Source organism: Anser cygnoides, chromosome 13 (genome assembly GCF_040182565.1).
Source record: "Anser cygnoides isolate HZ-2024a breed goose chromosome 13, Taihu_goose_T2T_genome, whole genome shotgun sequence".
In the NCBI taxonomy this organism is placed as follows: Eukaryota; Metazoa; Chordata; class Aves; order Anseriformes; family Anatidae; genus Anser; species Anser cygnoides.
The window spans coordinates 12,512,704-12,531,616 of NC_089885.1; the positions used below are offsets into that span (position 1 = coordinate 12,512,704).

At 39.8% G+C, this 18,913-nt stretch overlaps 1 protein-coding gene across 7 annotated transcripts in view; it reads left to right on the forward strand.

The window, feature by feature from the left end:
• The window catches only part of HTR2C (5-hydroxytryptamine receptor 2C), a 282,289-nt gene that overhangs the window by 258,173 nt on the left and 5,203 nt on the right, over positions 1-18,913 (forward strand). For 6 of the 7 annotated variants that reach the window (XM_048080682.2, XM_048080671.2, XM_013183337.3 and 3 more), the window contains one exon: positions 12,259-12,459. The exons of the other annotated variant lie outside the window; for it this stretch is intronic. In XM_048080682.2, coding sequence (XP_047936639.1) covers positions 12,259-12,459 — 201 coding nt within the window. The remainder of the gene's footprint in view (positions 1-12,258; positions 12,460-18,913) is intronic. 7 annotated transcript variants of the gene reach the window in all.

Genomic DNA, 18,913 nt, shown 5'->3' on the forward strand with positions numbered 1-18,913 from the left:
CCATACCTATTTGGCACCCACTGGGATGCAGAAGGCTGTGAATGCATGCCTGACACCTATGAATATTGATGGCTGGTTTTAAGAGGCAGCAGAGTTTTGTCCTCATGTCCTTGTGTTTGTTCTGACTAGTGTCTACTTCTCATTCTGTCACGTACATTTCAAATTTGTTAGGTAAATTACTGAATTTGCCAGTTAACTATTTGTTGATTCCTTTTGATCAATTTGTCTAAAATTAATGCAAAAAGACTGAATCTCAATAAAGCAGAAGCCAGAAGTTGTTAGTTCACTTTACCATTAAAATCTGTCTCCATCCAAGATGCACAGCAGCAGAACAAATTTATTCATTTGACATAGCATTGTAATTTGATGTTGACAAATATAAACATGGTAAAAACAACTTCCAAGACGAAAACCCTTTTAACATATGCATTACTTCTACTTTATCTGCTTTCCATAATGATTTTTCCAAGTGTTTTCTAGTCCTTAGTGGGATAAATGCCTCTTGTATCTTGGGAGTAACTAGTTCTACTACAGTACCCATATTACTCATTTACACCTGTTAAATCTATGGCAATACTTATTTTATTAGTTTTTTCTAAATTATTATGTTATCACATTATTTTATTATCATAGTTATAACTGGTTTTGATTTGTAATCAAGTGCAGGATTACATTGTAATAACAGTATAACCATGATAAAAAAAATAATGTTGCACTTGATTACAAAGCAAAAACAAGGCTATCAAAAAACCCAATGGTATAACTTAACTAAATATCATTTCTTTAGTTTCCTTTTCTACTTCATGAGACCGCTATAATTTTCTGGGTAATAGTATTGTTTCTAATATATCAGTATGACCACACTTCATTTACCCATATTAAATTGAATTCTATTTCATGTTAATGGAACTTACAATAGGCCTACAATTTCTGCAAAACTCAAAAATAAAGCAATACAACTGTACCCAAATGGTGGTCCTATGTTAAGTTTCACTTTGCCACTGACATTACCCATCAGGAGTATGTTCTACCATGCTAAAACATTGTTACATGAAATACTTTGTGTTTCACCTCATGCTGTGTTGCCATCTTCAGCGCAGGCCATCTCAGGGTTCAAAATTATGTACTGCTATCATGTCTCAGAGAGGAACATAAATTCAGGCTGAATTGATATTGCTGTCTGTCTGTTTTCTTTTTGGCTGAGAGATGTCACCTGCATTACAGGATGTGGGTATGTAGGTGCATGTGTTGGCGTCCTCTGAGGTGTTGGTAAATCTTTGCAGCTGTAAAGAAAGGTGTGCTGACTTGACTCTTAGACATCCTCCTGCAGCAATTTGACAAAAATTTGGCATTTTATAGCATGTAAATATTTTAGTATGAAAGCACCACAATGTAAGATTAAATCTTATTCCAATTTCAAGTCTTTTATGGTAGAGTCTGTTCATGGTGAGCAATTTTAATTAGTAACAAGTTGCGTACAAATTGCTTACAGTAATGCAAATCCTCAACATCATATAATGTGATTTTACAAGTTCAGCTGTCGCACCCAATAACTGACTGGTTGCTTGGACTAAAGGGCTGGTTTAAACTCACACTGCGTTAATCTGGGGCTGTATCAGCTCTGCCCGGCAGGCTGGGTGCCAGGCGCATGGTGGCTGGGGGTGCAGAAGCCCCAGGTCTCCCAAGAGCGGCAGTGCAGCTTCAGCCACGTGTAGCGCTCCCAGCTCCCTGCTCTCCTGTGGTCACTTTGGATGTTTGGATGCTGGTGACAGGGTGGCCTGTCCTTTCCATGGCACGGGGACAAGCAACTTGTCTTTGAGTATTAGAGCAAGCTGGTTCCCTTCTGGGCTAAATCAATCAAATCCTGCGGGAGGGCCAGAAGTTAGTCTCTGGGCAATAGTCTGTTCCTGGGCTGAAGAGAGAAATAGCCTGCAGGCTTGTAAAGATGAGAAAGGAAGAAACGTTGCAACATGCTGAGATGAAGTCTGCAAGTTGCCTTCCCTCCAAGATTTACATCCACAGACTTGTGTCCATAGTTCATGCAGGGAAGTTCGATTAAACATGAGCCTTTAAAGCTGATACTTAAAGCTGATACTTCCTCGTGGTGATAGAAGTGGAGGAGGTCACACCAGGGGATTTCCTTTCATACGTTCATGCCTGCAGGTGTCTAGGCTGTCTAGGAAAGCCACCTGTGCTGCTGACAGAGCAATAGGCTTTCTAGCAGGCACAACTCTGTCCAGCTTATCTGCTGATAGTGCTTCCAAACCTAGTTCTGCTGGGGACAACGTTTTCCAGGCCTGTAAAAGGAGTCTTCAGTATTCCTATGGCCTGGTAAAAAGGGGAAACAGCAAGCTACTGGTGTAATTGAAGGACAATGTAATGTTGTAATGTTTCATTGAAGGACAGGGATTCTTCACTGCATTGCCTTTTGTGTGGGACAGGTTGTGTGCACAGACTAACTGCTATGCTGAGCTAGCACAAGATGGCGATTAAACTGGTAGAAGGCAGTGTTGCTCACTTGCCTGTTCACAGATTTCCGTGGGATTACTGCACATGTACTACTGAGTTCAGTAGCAAATTATTTCAATGAGATAGCCACTAAATGTGCTGTTCTATCACCTTTCAGACTCCCACAGCAAAAGTTTCCAGGGGTGCGAACTCCAAACTGACACTTCTCCTGTGATTAAAGATGTATCTGCTCTTGTTTAGAATCATCCTGGGCAAGGTGGCAGAAAGACTTTATAAGTGGGAGGTTGGTATGCAAGTTATTCAGTGACAGGAGGACAGCGGAAGGCACTCAGATTTGGAGCAGAATTTCTGGGCTTCTTAGAAACCCCAAATAATTGTGTTTTGCTATGCCTTATTTGGAGCACTCTCACACTGGCATTTCTACCTGTACAATAATGAAGAACCAGAAATGCCCATCAACTTGGAAGAAGTTAAACAGGGAATGCATTTTGCAAGCCCTCTGCTCTAAGATATATTGGAAATGGAAATTAACATTTGTGAGCCTGACCAAAATATAGCTTATTTGCCTCACTCGAAGTAATTTCTTGCCTTTACCAGTCTTACTGAACACATTTTATTAAAGATCGCTTGTAGTGGTTTCTAACCTTACCAGGCAAGCAGAACATGATTCACACTGTCATGCAGTTCAGCCAGACAATTAACCCACTGCCCCTAATAGCTGTCCTGCTGTTGAGAAAGGTGCACTGTATAATAAGAGGCAAAGCTGACTCACTGAACAACGTTGATACTCTTAAATTCATCAAAACGCTTGAGTACGGGTTGAGCTTCCCATTGGAACTGGAGTGCTGTAAGCATAGCACCATGCTGAACAAGGGCCAAAATGACGGTCATATCCTGTTCCCATTAAGCAGCCTGCAAGCAAACAGAACGCAAAATCAGAGCCATCTTTCAAGTTACAGATTTCTCTTTGGCCTCACATTATGCTCTATTTCATAAGATACGATTCTTTTCTTCCTTACAAGCAATTCAATAGTGAGGATGGAGGAAAAAATACTTACCATGTTTGCAAAGTCAGAATGACAAAACAGCTGAAAACAGCCTCGTCTGTACACTCACACAAGTGATTTTTTGATTTGCAGAAGCAGGTGTCAAGTAAATACGTCTATTCTTAATAAATGGGCTATCTTTCTGGAATATTTAGTAAAAACAAGGTGGTTAGTTACAAATGACAGACCTGTGCTCACCAAATATGTAACACTTTACATTAAATAAAGGAAATTCATGTTACATCTCTTTCTGCAATCAGATGTTTTATTCAGGATTCAGAGACCAGTTTGCTCAGCTGGATTTCCAGGAGGGAGGCCTGAGCTGAGAAAAAAGGATTAATCCTAAATGGGCTCCCAGACCTTGTCAAGATAGCACTGATGTCTGAATTACCATTGAGTTATGCTGAAATCAAACTGAAGACCAAAAAAAAAAAAAAAAAAGCCCCTTCACATGGTTTTGTGTCCTTTCACTAGCACCAGACCAGGTGTTCCCAGGGTAAGCCATAATCTAGATTTATTTGATATTAGAAACTCTGGGATTGAGCAGATGGTTTCTTTGTTCCAGCTAAGGTAACTGCTCAGCAGGCAGCTGTAATCTGAATGCCATAGCATTTTCTGTTCTAAATTTTGGTTTCCTCAGATGATCTGTATGTTTTGGCAGCTATTTCTTGTGATAATGGATCCCTTTCAATTTTGTCAAAAATAGGCAAAAACACCTGTTATTGTCACATGTTTGTGCACTTTGTTATGCAACATTTTTTTGGAAAATATTTATGTTATTACATTTAGGAGTTATTAATTTGGGGTCTGTCTTTGCTCATGGGCTTATTTTCAAGTGTGACATTGGTTCAACTGTTGTTTTACTGATTGCTTAAATAATGGTTGAAGGCTGATCCGTATCTTGCATGGAGGAAATTAAAGGAGAGGCTACTGTCCTGACATTGTCCTGACATACAGAATATCAGTGAAAAGAAAATTTATCCTGATATGAATATTTTATTAAACTGAGGTTTTACTTAGATAAATTACTATGAAGAACGAATCACAGAACCACAGAGTGGTTGAGGTTGGAAGGGACCTCTGAAGGTCATCTAGTCCAACTCTCCTTCCAAGCAGGATCACCTAGAGCACATTGCACAGGATGGTATCCAGGAAGGTTTTGAATATCTCCAGAGAAGGAAACATATCTCAAAATTGTGAAAAGAGACAGTTTGCTGTTGGAGAGAAAATGTTAGGAGGAACCCTTTATACAAAGTTGGTGATGCAATTCAACTAATATTATTACTCTGTTAACTGTCCATTTCACTTGCCATACGAAGGCAGCTACAGACACTTATACTGCAGAAAAAAAAAAAAACATTATTGAGCCTAGAAATTTTTCCTCTGATTTCAAACATAGTTTTTTTAGTCTCCACCAATAAATGAAAAGATTAATGTAACATATGGATTCATGGAATGACAGACTGCACTAGAATACTGAGATATTTCCCTAAAAGAAGAGATGCTGTCTTAGGGTTGCCAACAGCATTCTGTATGTTTTCTTCTTAGCAAAAATCCCATTTTATTAGCAAGGTTGTTGTAAGTATACTATGCGATAAAGCTGGCTCCTTACCTTTTAAAAAACGTCTAAATGATTTGAAGCTACCTTTCCCTATATCAGATAATTATATTCATTCTGGGTCTCAGCACGCTTCTTTCTTACAAGTCCTATCAAGACTTCAAGGCATTGCCATGCTGGTCAGAAAGTAAAATCTAACACAGGTATTTAAAATTTTCAAAACACCATAATGAGTGCGATTGTTTAATTTGCAATAAAATACAGTCTCATCAATTCATCACCGCAATTGGTGAGACAAGAACCAGAATACCTACAGAAACACACCCAGTCTCACCAGGGTTTCCTCCACTGGCAGGGGGGTTCTGAAGGAGGCCGTCCTGTTCTTGCCCATTGTGTGCTGCTCCCTGCCCCAGGACCTCTCGTGTCATGCTGATGGCACCATGAGACGAAAAGGAGTAACTCAGAGGAAAACCAAAGCTGGTTTTCCATGCCATCCATGCCAAAGCATAGATGGTGGCGTGGCGCAGTTCGGATGTGGTTTGTGGCACAGACTCAAGTAAATCCTTTGTGCAGTGTTGCACTAGGGCAAAATAACATATTCTAGGTGCAGATCTTCAAGTGCTGGGTGCCAGCAGCAGTCTCACCAATGCTGCATGTGGATGCCATGTCACGTTCCCTCTCTTTCTTGGTCATTTCTTATACCTTCCACCCCCTTAGTAATCATATCACTCGAGAGCCCATCCTCTGCTGAGAGTCTGCTGGGACCCTCACGCCTTTTTGGTCTTGCTTATAGTGTTCAAAGATAAGGTCCATCTAGAAGTATCTGTAGCTGCATCTGGAGTTTTTATGTCATTCTCTGTGTGTGATTATGTCTTTGTGCTTGGCTGTGTTCCAATACATATTATTTAAGGGATACAGATAGCTTTGGGATAGACTTTTCTTCTCTAGAAAAATGCAAACTGGAAACTTGAACTTCAAGTTCTCATGTAACCCAGTGTTCAGGAGTTCAGTATTTCAGAAAAAACATTAAATACCACTCTATTGGTGATGAAATCAGATGCATTGGTAGTGCTTCCCTTGAGACCAGCTGTTCCTACAGCCAGGAAGCTTGTCTGAACAAGTGTGATCTGTTCTGTGGATGTGGTGGTAATGACTGAGGACGGCGGGGGTTCAACAAGACGTTCTGTACTTCTCAGGCACAATGGAGATTTCCAACACACTTGGTTGTATGACTCTCAAAATGATACGGCTGTCTCTGAATCATTTTTCTATGTAAATTTGAGGGAAATAAAGGAGCGAAAAAGAGATACGTAACTTTACACTTGCTGATACGGTGTTTCAGGCTAAGAAATACTTCACTTCCTAGATAAGAAAGAGAAAGAAAATAATCTGAATTCTTTAGTTCCCTTAGGAATAATGTGATGCAGCAATGTTAGAACTGTATGTAATTGCTTTCTATTTTTGTAAAGCCTGTGCCTGCTCTGAAACTTTGTAGTGAACATGGGAAAGTCTGGCTAGTATAAAATGCTTCAGTGGCTATATGCTAGTGGTGGTAATGGGATGAAACAACATTTAGCAGGGGGCAAAAGTAGGCTTCTTTTCCACAAACCACGGTATTGTATTTTCCTGGAATACGTGAAAGAATCTTCTTAGGATTCTGCAAAAATCCATCAGAAAGTGACAGCTTTCAGATACATCTTCTGGATTGCTGTTTTCACATCATCTGCACACTGCTCTCAGTTACACCAAGGTAACATGAGTGGCTGCTGTTATTGAATATCATTCTGTTAGGCATAAAAACACTGAATAAAAAGAGTATCCTCATTTCTCATAGAATTAAGTGAGGCATCTCCTTTTGTAATCGACTTTTCTGTGAGCAAGAATACTACATAGATTAGCTCATGGCCTGAAATGGACCCATGGCATCTAGAGAACAACCAGGAGGTGCTGAAAAACTGTGCTCTGTTGCCATGTTAACTGCTGGGAAATCGTGCTTGGTGCTGGGATTAAGATTAATTCAAGCATAATGGTTTCCTTATGTTTTTAATTCAATTAGTTCAAGACCTACTTAGTAGCTAAAGTGAAAAATGCATACAGTATGTATCAGAACCCCAAAAGAAGAAATGTTACATGCATTCTAGGTTTTGGCCAAGCCAATGGACAACGTTAAAAGAGGCTATATCTGAACAGAGAAACATCTTTAGTTCTTCTATTCTGCACCTCTTTTTCTGTTTTTGTTTTCCTATATATATATATGAGTATGTATATATGTCTTATCTGTGCGTGTATGTACATATATATATATATAAAATCAGGATCCTAAAGGACAAAATATACCCTTACTCTTCCTCTGTGATTTTGAAGGGTGTTTTTTTACCCTTTTATCCCTCCCAACAGATCTAAAGCACTGGCTAAATACAATAAGTATACTCTGAAGCCTTTTCCAAATTTTTGTTTATGGTTGGAAAGGAAACGACTGCTGCAGCTTAGTGTGAGTTTGCCGTGAAAAACTTCTGAAGCTACAGTGATGAATTTTACATAACTCTTAGCTTTATTGTGATGTAAACAGGTATTTTGTCACCAAGTATTATACCAGATTTGTCCTGAGTGTTGCACTGCATATTCCCTGGAGGTATCCTGGAGCAGATACTGCCATAGAAGTAGTAAATATCTACAAACGATAATTTTTTGAAATGTAAATATGGTGGGCAAGTCCATTTTTAGCGTGGGGTGTGTTTGTGTACACAACAATTTGATCTACTCCAGCTTAGTGCAAAAAGCCGTGGAAAACTCATGAGATTTTGTTTGAGGCTTTGGGGAGAAAGAAGCTTCAGTCTATTTTGCAATCCCACAATATTTCCAGCTGCAGGTTCTAACACTTTTTTTTTCTTTTTTTTTTTTTTTTCCTGGTTCATCCGTTCTCCTTCAATCTGGAGTAATTCTGTTTTACCATTCTACATATTTAATTTTGCGCCCACTTGCTATGCTTTGGATTATTCAGTCCCCTCCTGCTGCAGTGGCTAGTAATTTTGACTCTCATGCAGTGAACAGCACAATGACCGTAATAACAGTGTTATATAACACTTTTTATTCATATACATAAAATCTCTGACAAAAGTGATTAAATTTCATTGCTGCCATCTTTCTTGATGGAAAGCACAAAAAATTTAAGGGAGCTCTCATCTGACAGCAAATTAGCTGCAGACAGAGATGGCCTGCAACTTTGCCAAAATATTTTTGAGTTTCTGTATTTTGCTGCCAACATTTTGAGCCCATCTCAACATTTACTGACACACAGGAATTGTGGTTTGCTTTTTCAATCTGGTGAAGTGTTGGAGATGAAATCCCACCTGTGAACCCTGACTCCTGGTTAAATATGAGTATTTGTCCCAGGTTTCCCGTGAGGAACCACAGCAGCTTGGGTTCCATGCTCTTCAGCATTGGAGGCTGAAGCAATACACATGGGCATTCTCCAGGAACTTCCTTATAGGATTTCATAGCTTGTGCTTTTATCCTGATCAGAACCAGAAGCTAACACTGATCTAGAAGAACTAGCATGGCAATGGTCTTTTATCTATGATTTTTATCTACATTTTTTACACTTTTATCTATTAATTTGTCCACTGTAAACTTCTAGCATCCATAAAGTATCTGGAAGCAAAAAAAATGTGCAACTTAATCACACCCTAAGTTAAAGAATATCTCCTTTTGTTTTGTTCTGCTGGATTCATCAAATTTTCTTCAGCACTCTCCTATAAGGTTTACCAGCTAATGCATTACGTATGAGACTAATTTCAAGAGCATAGATTAATTCAAGGTACAAAAATCAGAACTTCTTACCAGGAATTTTGGTTTGGCTGCCCAGGTGTTAGGCACTGTTTCATTCTCCCCAGAAGCAAATTTAGACTGAGATGCATGCTTTCAATTGGAAATGCATTTACTAAAACTTAGAAGTGCTGGGGTCCAAGAATGTGTTGCACTCAGTCATCTGCACTTCTAAATATACGTTAATTGCTATGGTTTGTTTATGAAATGAGAGAAAATAGAACTAATTAGAGAAATGTTATTTTCTGCAGATAGAGTATTTCTGAGGATAACATTGTTTTAAATGTCTAACATTGTTAACAGAGTTGTTTTTGTAATCTTTATTTCCACCTTGGCATAGTCACAGGGTACATTTCCTATGTTTTGTACATTTATTTAAACAGAAATAGAATTAACTTTTTTTCTTTTTGCTCAAATTACTGGCTTCATGTGCTGTGTAGGTGTTTCTTGAATGCGCACACCATGCTTACTTAAAAGTAACTGCATTTTGAGATGGAATATTTATTATGCCCTTCATATCAAGGTATAGTCATGAATTACAAGCTTCCATTCTACAAATTTCCGGAGTGACATTTTATTATCACAGATCATTTTAGGATACTTCCTGAGAAAGTAAAATATCTCCTCATATAACTGCCTTTTCAGCTGGAAGCATAACAGAGTGCCTTGGGACAGTAAAGACTAAAAGGGTTAGCCATTAGGAGGGCTCTCATATCACCTTCATCTTTAAACGCATCCTGACAGCTTGCCCGGGCAGAAATTCTGGGAAGCATTACTTTCATCTGTTTGCAGCTGCGTGTGAGAAAATGCTCAGCTCTGGAGCAGGCTGTGGTTCCTGCTCTGCCAGGGCTGACAGCAGAAGCTTCTAACCTCTCACCATGGGTATGAACATTTACGGTTGCTTTCACTCCTGCTAATTCCTTGGTTATAGTGCTGTTGCCTAGTCCACATCAATAGCAGAAGTTGTTCCAGGGGGAATCAGTTATGGGGAGTGTTCAGAGAGCTTAAAGGAAAAAGTAGCAGAGGCTATTCATCATTCAGTAGTGCTGGAAAGCTGGTTGCTGTAGAAACCTCTTCCAGGTCTAGTAAATGTCAAGAATCAGATGGTACCCTCTGCAGCTCTGTGTATCAGAGTGGAGATGCTCCCACGCACAGGGAGCCTGGAGGCCCTTCCTGGAGACACCGGAGATTTTCTGGCTGTCTGCCTGATGGGGAGACCCAGCCATCCCCATCAACATCCCTCTGAGCAGAGGCTGCTGCCATCAGTCTGTATTCAGCAGGACCACTCCATCCATCACAGCACGTTCCCCAGTGCCTTTCTTCAGGTCTTGTGCTCACACCTCATCTCAGCCTGCATCAGCAAGCTGTCTCTAGCAACTCAGAGGGAAAAGCAGCAAGTAATAAAGTGTCACTGAATGTGTTTTAGCTGGAGCTGGCAGCAAAAGCCTGGGGCTGAACAGGAAGCACCTGCACCACTTGAAGGAGATCAGATTTGCTCTTCTCTGGAGCTTTCACTGGAGTGCTACAGCAGCATCAGCCCTGGGAGCCTCCTGGTGCTAGGAAGAGTGAACACAACTGGAATTAAAAGGAAATTGTAAAAAAAAAAAAAAAAGAAAAAAAAAAAAAATAAAACAAAACGATATGTGCTTAACTGAAGCTCTCAACTCAATTGCAGGTTAATGGCAACAATATCCTAAGTTACTGCAAAGGAGAGCAGGAGGCTTGGAATTTGATCGCCACTTCATAAAGGGGTTGAGTTATAATTTAAGCAAGTTTGATTGATCTGTACAGCAGAGGTGCTTTTTAAAGCAAAGATGCTCTAGCCACAATGCACTTTACTTAGCTTCCTTTGGTAGGGATCTTTTAAATACTTGAAGATTTGGATTTTAGTCCAATATCAGTCCCCCCACTAGGGGTAGTCCAGACTTGCTGAAATAACGGGTGTATCTCCCCAGAGCTAAGGTCCTCTGTGGGTTTCTGTGAGTTACTTAGCACTTCTTATTAGTGTTTCCAGTGGTAAAATGAGCTAATGTGTCTGGCCTGTTCTGCCCAGCATCCTGTGAATCGTTCTTGGGCTTCACTGGGACAGTTCTTAATAATTTCCTCTGATTCAGTTGATCTTGGGTTTTTACGTGTAAGGTAATATGAGTCTCTCTTTGTCTGGGTCATTTGTTTCAAAACATGCTTTCTGTGACTAATGTTTCTGTCTTTCTATTCAAGATTGGTAAAATGGAGCTGCATCATTTTTACTATGACAAAAAGTGATGTTGCTGATCTTTGGGGTAGACGTCAAGATTGCTTTAGATATCCATGTTCTGAATGAAGACACAAGAATACCTCATTATGCAACCAGTGTGAAGTCTGTTGTGTTTCCAGCTGCTGCATATGCTGTTGGTTTGTTTTGATAAGTGTGCTAGAAGCCCAGTACTTGGCAGGACACATCACTGATCTCACGCAACCCATTCTGGACATTAGTACATGGGGATATCGTTCAAAAAGCAGTTTTCTCTGAGTTTTCATATAAATACTGGTGCCCCCAGGGGATCTTTCTGGGTCACTTTTATTCTCAAGATGTATTTCAGCACTGAGTAAACTGACTAATAAATACAGACATGCAGACCAGCTGCCTGCCAGCTGCTTACAGATGTGGCTATCTAGTCCATTCACTTTGCTGGTATGCTTCTTTCTGTAAATAGTACTGCTCAGTTCTGTCTACCTTCAAAGCAATTTTTAAACTTCAGTCGACCAATAGAGAGTATTGCAAGGAGGCAAGTATTAAGACAGGTCTCTGTTATTAAGACAGGTCATCTAGGGAGAATGTTTAAGGTGAAACAGTGTAAATTAGCTAGTTGGTGGACAGTCTGTAGAAAAAATGCCTTATACCTTTCTTCTCAGAAGACAGAAACTATGAAGAAGAATAGATCTGAGTAAAATTAACGCCACACAGCACTATGTAATCCATTGAAAAACTATGACTGATCTATTATAATTGAAAGGAATATTTGATTTTGTAAAAATTTGAGGGAAAGTTCAAGAAGAGGACTGTGGCAAGAACAGTGACCTGGAGACATTGCCAAACTAATGTTCCTTCATGTTTAGCTACTGGTAGGTTGAGTCATAGAAAACAGATGTTTGAGAACTCGCTACGGGTTTACGGAGTGTCCAGAGCCAGGGGCTGTCCCAAGAGAGGCCCTGAGAGAGATTTCCTTGTCCACTACTCATGCATGTGCTCCTTACTGCTATTAGTATTCTTACTGGTAGAGTGAAAATATCCAAGAATTTCTCAGAAATGATGGCCTAGCTTCCCAAATTATTTCCTTTTCTTTTTTTCCTTTCATTTCTTTTCTCTCTATGTTTCAGATTATGCTTGGCCTTTGCCTAAACAGTTGTGCCCTATATGGATTTCCCTAGATGTGCTCTTTTCAACTGCATCTATTATGCATCTCTGTGCCATCTCTCTTGATCGGTATGTAGCAATACGCAATCCCATTGAGCACAGCCGCTTCAATTCCCGCACCAAGGCTATTATGAAAATTGCTGCAGTTTGGACCATATCCATAGGTAAGAAATGCGGCTTACGATCTTAACCGTGTCTTAATGAATAACAGTGTTACTCCAATTTTCATTTAGGATTTTTAAGAGGATACTCAAATTAATTTACCTGGCCTGCATGACTGAATATAACAAATGATTATTGGGAAATAGAAATCTTTCATTGTGATTGGTCACTGACAAAAATAAGTAGTCATTTTTCAGAATATCACCACTTCCAATGCTGAAGCACTGCTGCTGTATACATATCAATATGCCAATAATGATGGTAACACAGACAAATGGAACGATAAAACTGCTGTGTAAACAAAGCAGAAAATAGCATTAGCAAAGAATTTGAACATAAAATCCAGCCAATACAAATGAGATCTACACTGCAGTCACTGCAGTTAAACTTGCTCAAATTCTGGTGGCAGTTTAAGTAAAGCAGCGTAGAATTCAAGGCAGGCTAACAGCTAGATATTTACTGCCTCTTGTGTGGGCTTTATAGCCTTTATTATACTCTGCCACAGCTGGATTGTTTCTAGTACTGAGCTAGAGAGTTTGAAGTCATAGTAAATGAGGAGTAGGCATAAAACAAGACACTTTTGTATCACTTTGGTAAAAAATGATAAGTAAAGCAGCAGTTAAATAGGTAGGAAAAGGAGAAATGATAACAAGATAACAGTGTAACATCAGGAATTATGTGAAGAAAAACATTTGGAGCAGAATTATTTCAATGTGGTCTATTAGAGAGATACTTGGGACAAGTTCAGAAGGATTGTATGACCTCTCCCCTATGCTGTATTACCTTTATTTGCTTGAATAAAAAGTAGTCTGACGGAGACTACTTTTAAAATTTAACTTCTACGTTTTCTTTCATAAAGCAGTTGTCACTTCCAGTACAGTATTGTAAGGTTTTTGCTTTACAAATGTAATATGATCCTTGATGTCTGGGTGCTGCAGGGGCTACTTCTGAAGAAGTTTGTCTAGAAAAAGGTTATGAAAACAAGCAAAAATAAAAAATAAAAAGAGGTAGCTATAGAGCTACCTCTTCCTGGAGTTACAGGGTGGGGAATGGCTCAGCATGACGGAAATGAGAACTATGGACTCTACTACCCTCCAAGGGCAAAGGTACCTGAACCAGGATAGGTAAGGTGACTTGGTTCTGCTTCAGAGTTCAAACACTTCATGCCTGCCTAGCTCTCTTGTATGACGTTTAGCAGTCTGCATTTGTAATAGGATGCAAAACAGGTGAAATAATGAACTTTAAAAGAAAGAGTTCGGAAAGGAGACGTAACGGCACTTTTCTTTTCCAAACATACGGTTTCTTAGCCATCAGTGAGGCAATAGGTGCTGTATTTATTCCCCAGCATCTAAAAGCCTTTAGGAAGAAGGTGTAAGCAGTCACTCAGCGGGATGTCTGCAGCTTCCCAGGAGGTGAAGGGAGGTGCGTCACAGCCCATGCCTGGGTGCCCTCCTGTGCTGGGATCACAGCTGAGAGGGTGTACAGTGCTGGCTGGGTTTTGGGGATGTTTTCTTCATTCCTTATGATGCAGATACAGCTGGTCCAGGGAAGTCTTTGCTTGCATACCTTTTTTTGAAGATACAGGCAGAGTCAATAATCCCTCTCCAGTCTGATCAGGGTGTGGAGAAGCAGGACACTGAAATGCTGTTGGATTTCCACCCTCCCCAACGCATGGATAGTGTTTATCCATTTACTTGAGCCTTCTCCATTAGGTTGCACTAAATGGGGAAAGAAAATTACTCTTGGTATGTCTCTAGCTTATTTTAGCATAACTATTTTTACTTCATAAATGAATGCAGAAATGTGACAAAGGAATAAACTGAACATGAAATGAAAGGGAAGAACCCACCCAAAGTGTATTGTTATCTTCTAGCTCTTACCTACTTGTCGCTTGGAAAGTTCTGATGAAAATTTTCAAGAGGATTAAATAGGTTAAACAAATTCACCCCCCTTCAATATCAAGTATCAGAAAAGAATCTGTGCATTTCTGTACACGACTGAGTATCAAATTCTAAGCATAACTTTAGTTCAGGCTGGTCAGTTTGTATTTCTTAAATCCTGCTTCAGCTGGACTGAAGAAACTTAAATGTATCCCAAGTAAAGAATTCTGAATTCTGTTCCTGAATCAGAATTTAAAATCGGAAGGAAAAAGCATATCATTTATCTTAATATAGTAGCTTTTGCATTCCATTTTCCTGAAATGTTAATGCTGACAGCAAAATATATTATAGAAGTTCTTTGATCATTGAGCTATGAATTTGGCAGGTTGCACAAGCCTAAACTCATGACTGGGTTTTTAAGCAGAGGAACATTAACAGAGTCCTCCTGTTTGTTGGCAATTGCTTTTCAAACAAATCTTTTCCAATGTCCTCTTTGTTCTATATTAAAGCGCATCACAGTCAGTTGTCCTGTGTCTTAGCAAATGAACCCCAAGCAACATTTTGTGTCCAGTTAGAGAAAAAGTGGGTGCTGTGAAGTGCTGAGAAGAGCATCTTGTGAAAACAAGTTTCATGACAGCACGATGCAGAGGCTGGAAATAGAAATGCAGGCAACTGAAATATCTGCACAATTGAAAATGAAAATAAATTATCGCTGTGAGCTTGCTGGCAGGATCATGTTTCATGTCTTCAGACTTAGCACTGTTGCAAGTGAAAGGTTTTCACTCGTGATGCATAGACTTAACCTGTCTTGCCAGAATCCCTATGTCTTACTTTGAGTGAGGTGACCTTGGGCCACTTTTCAGATTAAAGAGAGAAAGAGATCTCCATGTAGCTCTTAGCAGGAGCAATGCGGATGTAGTCAAACTCTAAACACACACCTTATGATGCAAGATAAAATATTAACTGGGTAATATTGATATAAAAGTAATTTCAATTTTGAAATATAAATGAACGAACTTCAGTGGTGTGGAAGGGTGCACACAAGTTGCTTCTGATATAAAAATAAGTAAAATATAATTCTGAAGCTTCCTGTGGCCCAGCTGTGTGCCTGCTACCACAGGACATTTTCTTCTGCTTCTCAGAAACTTCAGGGTTTGGTCACTTACTAGAGGGCATCCAAATTACACGACCTGCAGGCTTTCCAGCTCAGGTTTACTTCCTTAGTAACAGTGTAAACTCAGTACGTGAGGCCATCCTTTAAATTCAATGCCAGCCGCAGTTCTTACATTTATTTCTCCTGAACCAGCTGTTGTTAGTGGAAATGTGGCCTGGGAATTTTATGTTAAGCTTTATAGCCAGCAGCGTAAGTATGTGGACAGCAGAATTTGTGTGACAGTAAGCATTGTTTACTGTAACAAATGGCTGCAGGATGTCTGTCCCTGGACATTGCAGCATACCTGGCTGACAGCATCTGAGCACGAAAAACAGATCAGCTCCAAATTTTGTTCTTTGCATCACTGCCATAAGCAGACTTTTCACAATTGCTTTTCTTATCAGAGAGAATAAACAGCTTCTTAGGTGACTGAGAATCTTTGGGACACTCACACTGCATCAACCTGTCACTGAATACTTTTTCTTCACTTTTTGTTTCTTACCATTTCAAGGATATATCTTGCCAAACAAGTCTCTATTTTGTTTGTTTGGTTGTTTGAAAACAAGTAGCAAAAAAGGAAATGTGCTGCTGAACGTATGTTTTGTGTTAGAACTGGACTTCTTTCTTTTCATTCTTTCTCTGACTTGCTACTGATATCACAGTTTCAGTTTCAGGTAGACATACTAGGTTTGTGTGTATAGTAAATCATTAAACTTGAACGAGGATGTAAAATACTTTATAAAATTTTCATACTACATCATTGTTTTATTGAGGAGATTTATTTGTAGAAGTATGAAAGATCTGTGATTGCAAGGATCAGTAAAAGCTCATCTTAGATTAAGTGATGATGTGTCTAACAGGTTTTTGCTCTGCCCTAAGTGTTCCTCTCTTACACAGGCTGAGCAAGTCCCTTTATGCAAGCTGTCCTAATAATGTCCTTAAAGGGCCTCCAGCTCTCAGCTAAACCTCCCCTTATCTCACTGACATTCAATTTGAGGAACATGCTTAGAGTGGCATCACCAGTATTATTTCACTAGAGCTTTTTATCATGATTACCAAGGGGGGCATTAGTCTCTCTAGCATATCAGCAAGAGTTATCTTGCCCAGGTGATGAAGACTATAGCAGTTGATAAGCTGAGTTTGTAGCAGGGGAACTACTTAAGGATTTCTGTCATGGGTGCCTGGATTAGTTTGATTTTGTCATCAAATGTCAGTGAAAAGTTTTACATGGGATGGCAGCAGATATTGATAGTTTGTAAGTGATTTGTGCAGAAAATGGATTGACCATTCTACTATATCCATTCCTGGGGGCGAGAGAGATGCTGGTGTCTCCTGTTTGAGGCTACTGCTACTGAACATGAGTTCAGGCATCATCTTGTGATTCCAGGGGGAAGTTCAGCCCTGGCAGCATTTACGCTGTGAGGAGGAGCCACATCCCTCTTTGTTCACATGCACCACTGGAAAGAAGTGGTTGAGCAAAGGAAGAGAAGTCATTTAGCAAAAGAGAGGGGCAGGTGGGAAAATCATTTATTTCTTCAATCTTTTATTGGTGTTTGCTAGTTTTCCTTCTGGACTTGGGTTGTTCAGTGCTCTCATAAGGTTTAAGTAAAGGTCAGCAACTTGCTGAGACACAGGCAGTAATTACATTCCTCTGTTTGCAGTTGTGTTCATTGCATGCAGAGAGATTCTTCAAAGTTCAACCCCCCTTTTATCTTTGACTTTAAACCAACACAGGTTTGGCACTGTTGTTCTGTTGGAACAGTTAGATAAAACTAGACCTAATCCATCCCTGAAGGTGCATTGTTACTGCATTAGCACATGAAGTGTACTGCAGTTAGTTTGCTGACATATGAGGAATATGGAATTTTTATGTTTTAGAACACTTCAAAAACTGACATCCTTCAATTTGCCACTGAAGAGCTTGCTTCCTGAAACCTGTGCCTTTCCTTTCATAATGCAAGTAAGGAGGCTGGTGTCTGTTGGGGTTTACTTGTTGCTGTCTGATAGTGATTATTAGAGAAATGTGCAGGCATTTTGCAAGACACTTCTGTTAAGAAACCAAACAGATTTGTTTTAGTTTTCTTTTCCCTTTTCTGAGAGGCTTCAGGGAGTCAGTTCTTTAACACTAATTAATAGCTACAGCAGCTGCTGATATCCAGGTGAATGTCTCTTAAAGCGATAACCCAAGTTTATTTTATCTGATAATAAATATGAGGTTAAAGAAGTGGAGTTAAACATGCAGTGTTTAGCACGGACAGCAGTGTTCTTGCCTTTGCAGCATAGAGAGCTTTTGTGCCAGCCATAGTCTCGTTTGGCTCACAGCTCTCTCTCTGTGTTTTGTTTTTGAATTGTGTGTAAATGCCAGGAGAGTGGTAGGGAGGTCCAAAGCCCACCTGTTTTAGCAGAGCCCTTGCTGTTGATCTGTTGATCACAGCAAACTTTGGATCCAGTGCTGACACCAGAAGTTGTCCCTGGCATCCCTAGGCCCATCAACCAGCAGTAAAATGTGACTCTGCTTGCATTCAACCCTGAGAATCTCACACGTGGAAAGAGAAAGTAAACCCATATGCAGGCTCCTGTTTTCTTTATCGAAGTTGTTGTCCCTGGATGAAATCAAATCTCTTCTTATGCAAGAATGTTGTGAGGAAGAAAGAATGGAAATTATTTCCTTCTTAGTGGAAACCATCAAAGACTCTATATTTCCAGTAATCTTTATCAGTCTCGTAGGCTTTCACATAAGAAAACAGGATACTAAACACAAAAACATTATTGTTTTTCATTTAATTCTACATTTTGTGACTGTCACTTGTACATTTGGACTTTTTACCCAGCTTTTCTTCTAGAGCAAGCTAGTAAATGTTTTACAAAGCCATATTTGTAGTCATTTGGGTTTTGTTTTATTAATTGGGAATCTGTGAAGAGCATCTGTTACTCTGTGTCCACAGCATCTTCTCAGCCCCATTTGTTGAACTGATATGCTGGCTTGAGAACAGCTTTAAAGATGACAGGAAGCAGAGATGGGAGAACAACTGTAATTGGATTTGTAATCCAGAGGATGTCCCTCTGTCTTGCTTTCTGCATGCTCTATCAGACAGAAGCTAAGGGAGGGGAGAAGATAAAAATGACATTAATATCCTTTGTGAACTGCTGTGATGAAAAGGGATGTCTGACCCAAGCTATTGCCTGGCCAGAAGGCGCTTCCAGTGTTCAGTTGAGCAGGGACTTGATCTGTGGCTTGCTGGCTCATGGTGGCTGGTTTTGTCTTCTCACCAAGGCAATCCCGGTTGCCCTAGATACTGCTTAAACATCGAGCAAGAGGACCAAGTTTTCTGTGAAGAGCAAAGCATGATTTTCAGGAAACATGCAAAGTTTGAGCACTGTGCCAGCTCAGCTGCAAGGCAGAAGTTCAAGAAATGTTCTGCA